A 5,225-nucleotide genomic window follows, 5' to 3' on the forward strand; every position below is an offset into this window, starting at 1 on the left:
AAATTCACAACACATTTCACATTAGTTTATTACGACCTTTTAGAGGCCAATTACCTGTACACCCTATTTATGAAAACCCACCTTTGTTAGATGAAGAGACTAAAATACTTGAACCTGAAGCTATCATAGATACTGACTTTATGACCACTAGAACTGGCTGAAGATATTCTAGATATTTAGTCAAGTTTAAAAACCATCCTGTAGAGGAAGCCCAATGGATGCACGCTAGAGACTTAAATGCTTTCCCCACTCTCTTAGCTCCACATTGAGCTAATAGCAATTGAGGTCAATTGCTATCCCACCCCGGGGGTATGATACCAGGAGGCATATTTCACGGTGGATTCCGTGAGGTTTTACGGTGGATTCTGTAAACTTTGTTGACCGGGGCTCATACACAAAGTGGATTCTTTGTGCGAGAAGTTGATGGGGACGCCTATCCTTTTCGGGCGTTTCATTAATTTAGTGTGTACATGGGTGATTCCATAGCGGGTGATTCTGCAAAATACATATTAAATTAATAAATGTTTATGAGTTTAGAGTGCGCACTCGTAATAAATTAAGGTTATGATTGATTTCTAACCAGTTGATTTATTTATGTAGCTGAAGACTGCTAGGTATTCACTTTTGTCGGTTTAAATGCATTATTTTACTAACGATTGTGAATGCTTCAGTTGACGTGTAGAGATAGCAGCAGTGGCGGAGGAAAGCATTGGAGGATAGCGTGTATTCGAGTTATCACTTATATTTTGATGGGTGCATACCTTAGGTATGGCGCCTATATTTTGTCGCGCCTATTTATTGAGGCATTGGATATTTATTTATTATTTTGTATGCGTATGGGTGCACGATTATGATATTTGTATTTGGACATTGTATTGGGTACGCCTGACTCTTTGGGCGCCCGCCCATTAGCTTTATTTCTATTTTGTGCTAAAGCAAACTCAAAAGCCAAAAGCGTGCTATTTTGTAATTTGGGCTATTATTTGAGCTTGAAGATGATTAATACATAAAATACATGCTTTGTGGAGCGCTCACACAAGGCATGGGGGGAGATTGCACCCAATTGGTCTCTTGTTCATGTCGTGCATGCTTTTTACCTTTTTGTGCAAAAAGTAGAGTTATTTTGTTCTTGGGGACCTTCCGGCATTCACTACGCGAGTATACGACATCCGATCTGCGCACCATATACATATTATAATAATTAATACTTTACTGTACTTGATTACATATATAATAAATAATATGTACAATGATGTAATTGATTAGGTATTCATTATTAATTATTAATATATCAATTACTTATAAAAAAATATGTATACTTGTATGTTAATTAATGTATTATACACATATATATTTATGTATCTATGCTATCAATTCATAATTATGAGAGAGAGAGAGAGAGAGAGAGAGAGAGAGAGAGAGAGAGAGAGAGAGAGAGGAGGAGGAGGAGGAGGAGGAGGAGGAGGAGGAGGAGGAGAAACTCTCAATATAGTTTATGGGTTGTCAAATTTATGTAATGTTGTAGGTTGAGTGTATAATGATAATAAGCATGCCATGATAGCCACAATGTGAATAGAAATCACCAGTAAATAATAGACTCAATGTGTGAGGAATAATATACATGCAATGATAGGCTCAATGTGAATAGAAATCACAATTAAATGTGTTTATGCTTAAGAAACTCTAAGATATGGTCATAAGGGTTCTTTGGAGATATAGTCTAGGCTTGATCTTGTTAATGTTGGTCTTTCACTCCCTATATATTAATGATTGTTACAACCCTTTTTATCGCATTTTTGTGCATTCAACATTGTATAAGTCTAAGTTGTGAGAGCTTTGGAAGTTTTGATTGTGTTTCTTATATAGATCTCATAGGAGGGGACAATGGGACTCATCAATTTGAGAGCTTAATATGTTTAGTTTTGCCAAGTATCTAATTTATCTCTGTTACAAATGAGAAAAGGAAACAAATTGCAAATCACTCTAAGACCATAACAATGTGTACAGATTTATGCCGTTCCCCCACCTATTTGGAATGAGATGAGAAGCTTCTATCTTTGGAACATTTGGTTATGAGAAAATAACAAAGTATTTATGGTGTCAAAAAGGACCCAATATATGGTTTCAAGTATGGTCTTTTCTTTTTTTGTTTTCAAGAAAGTATAAAAGATATTAAGGGTAAAAAGAGGAATATATTTACATTGCTTGTTTTTACATGTAGATGTTGAAAGCTCTCACACATCAAGTATCACCATTGAAAAAGAGTCACCATGATGAACATTCTATTGATGTGGCAATAAGCGTGCAATTTAACCAAGGTCCCCTAATTACCATGAGGAAAACTTGGGGGGTCCACTAGGGTTTATCGTATGGTATCACGTGAGTGTAAGGGAGGGGGGTTATTTAAGGGAAGGAATGTACATTTTATAAGGTAAGGTCCCATAAATAGGAGGTAAATAAGGGGTATTTTCATATATTTCTTGCACGCAGATGACGTCTCCGTATTAATACTAGTGAATCCCCCGTGGAGGAAAACTTGTGTTTGTGGTGAAGTGCCTTGTTTAGCCAACATTGCCTATGACATGGAGCTATTCTATTGGTATTTTTTGAAAAGGCTATTCTAAAACAGATATTTCCTAATGGTTAAACCAGTCTTCATAGCAGTTAGTCATCTATAAGGTGTATGATGCATGCCGCAACGATAATTAAAAGTGTACATTACATCAAAACTCTACATTAAGTGAGACATGGATCCCAACCAAGCAACCAAGCAAAGTAGTTAAGATAAAGATAAACTCTCCGTTAGTCATCTATGTGGTAATCTATGTGGCAATAATCAAAAGTCTATACTAAGTCTGACGTGGATCGCAACCAAGCAAAAAAGCTCAAGATAAGGATAGATGGTCAATTCTCAGCTTTTGAACTCTTTGGTTCATGCACGTTTCCTTTCCTTTAAAAGAACGTACGTGCACAAACTTTACTCTGGAACGTTAATATCGTCGTAATGGGAAAGATAATGCAGTGCGCACATAAAAAGGTGGCGAGGAGAAGGAGCACCTGGTTTTTGTTGTTTTGATGAGCAGGTATAATATATATGGTGTGTCGGCCCTTGGGTGTGGGCTCGTCCAGCTGTAATCCCCCCCCTGCAGGTCAAAGGTGGGAGAAACGCGTTCGTGGATTGCCAAGGGAGTCAAGGACAACAAGCGTTGAGAGTTTTACCCAGGGAAAAGTCAAATCAACACTGCCACCCGAAGCAGATACGCGTATATATAAATATATGCGCATCGCATGATCGAGGCAACACACTCTCACCTTCCACTCCTGCTTCTCCTAGGTAGCTTTCACAGCAATGGCACCGCCGTCTACTAATCCCTTGGTACTCTTATCCATTCTTCTGCTCATCTCCGTGAGCTGCAGCATCAGGCAGGCTTCCATTATTGCTAGCGCTGCGCGCGCAGGAGCTGCCGACGTCAAAGCTCTGCTTGCACCCATTGCTTACGACCCTTCCACGTCGCTGTATTCGGTGACGCCGCTGGCCGACGTGCGGAGAGGCAGCAGACTACTATTCGCTGCAGCCCCGAGTCTGCTGCTGGATTTGGAAGCCAACAACCTATGGCGGGACTGCCTGAACGACACCTCCTTCGTGTACCCATCGGCAACGCTGGAGGCGGTGCTGTGCAAGAGCCGCCTGTGCAGCTCCCTCATCCACAGCAAGGCCTTGGGCCTGTGCGACGACCCCTGCTTCGGGCCCGCCTCGCCCGTGTGCGGCAACCAGACCTGCAGCCTGCTCATCTTGAACAGCGCCATCAACAGCGCGGCATTCGGCAAGGTGTGGACGGACACCATCACAGTGCGGGCCCTGTCGGCGGGCACGGCCAGCAACACGGGCCGGGCCGTCGCGGTCTCCGACTTCGCCTTCGTGTGCCGGGACGACCTGCTCCTGCAGAACAACGCCGTGCCGAGGGGGGTCATGGGTGCCGCGGGCTTGGGCAAGGCTGACCTGGGCCTGCCGACCCAGTTCGCAACCCTCCTGGGCCTCAAGAGGAAATTCGCCTACTGCCTCCCTAGTGGCAGCCCCCAGCCCGGTGTCCTCTTCTTCGGCGACAGCCCTTACATCTTCCTCCCCGGCATCGACGCCTCCAAGAGCCTCCGATACACCCCCCTTCTCAAGGCCCGCCAGGACCCTTACACCTACTTCATCCCCGTCACCTCCATCTCCGTCGACGGGGCCCGGCTCCCTCTCAACACCACCCTGCTCCAGCTCACGTACGAGTACGGCCTAGTTAAAGGCGGCACCCGCATCACCTCCACCACCCGCTACACGCAGCTGGAGCCTTCCATCTACAAGGCCTTGGCCGCCGCCTTCAAGACCGCCGCGGCGGCGAGAGGGATCAAGAAGGCCGGACCGATCGCCCCCTTCGACACCTGCTTCCTTGCGTCGTCTGCGAAATCCACGAGGCTGGGCTACAATGTGCCCGAGATCGACATCGCATTGCAAGGAGCAGGGTCTGCGGGCGGGGAGGTGGTGTGGCCCTTGTTTGGGGCCAATTCCGTCGTCTCTCTCAACAACAACAGGGTCTTCTGCTTGGCTTTCACAGCGGCTGAAGAATCCCAGCGTTCTTCGATCGTTTGGGGCACCTTCCAGCAGCAAGACGCCCTGCTGCAGTTCGATCTGGGCAAATCGAGGCTGGGCTTTACGCCGTCTCTGCTGGGATCCATGACCACCTGCTCCAACTTCAACTTCGCCTTCGCCAATTAGCTCCCAACGTCCTCTCGCTTCCTCTTGTCGCGCGAGGCTGTAAAAGTTGTAATTCTCACGCTTTTGAACCAATAACACCACATGTTTTCTTCATACTTTCCTACCGTCATTGTACAAGCGAATTTTGTTAGAATAACTATGTTACTAACGCAAGCTTGAAGCACGCACGTTCTTTGCCAACGCATATATTGTCTCTTATCCAAAGACATCTCATTGCTCAATCCTATGTGTCTACAGCATATCTCTTTTATCTCAAGACCCAGGTCATCAAACCATGCTCGATAGAATATGGCGTTTAGGCGCATTGGTAGTGGTTGGAATTCTGGAATATCGGTTACAATTCTGTCATGCTTTTAAAAGTAAGGTTGAATTTTTTAACTATTTTAACTATTAAGCAAACACACATATGTATGTATACATTCATACACACATATGCATGCATACATTCATACTCACACACATACTA

General features: G+C 44.4%; 1 protein-coding gene across 1 annotated transcript; it reads left to right on the forward strand.

Annotated features, from left to right (window-relative positions):
- Positions 1-3,256: 3,256 nt before the first annotated feature.
- Positions 3,257-4,850, forward strand: LOC148020254 (putative aspartic proteinase GIP2). Its single transcript, XM_087700589.1, has one exon. The coding sequence runs from the start codon at positions 3,350-3,352 to the stop codon at positions 4,757-4,759; it is 1,410 nt and encodes a 469-aa protein (XP_087556715.1). The 5' UTR covers positions 3,257-3,349; the 3' UTR covers positions 4,760-4,850.
- The last annotated feature ends 375 nt before the right edge of the window (positions 4,851-5,225 follow it).

This window comes from Lygodium microphyllum, chromosome 19 (assembly GCF_053477565.2).
Source record: "Lygodium microphyllum isolate KBCC chromosome 19, Lygodium_microphyllum_v1.1.10, whole genome shotgun sequence".
Lineage (NCBI taxonomy): Eukaryota > Viridiplantae > Streptophyta > Polypodiopsida > Schizaeales > Lygodiaceae > Lygodium > Lygodium microphyllum.

Excerpts from the sequence above, each read along its gene's own strand:
- LOC148020254 (XM_087700589.1), top strand. The coding sequence starts at position 3,350 with ATGGCACCGCCGTCTACTAATCCCTTGGTACTCTTATCCATTCTTCTG.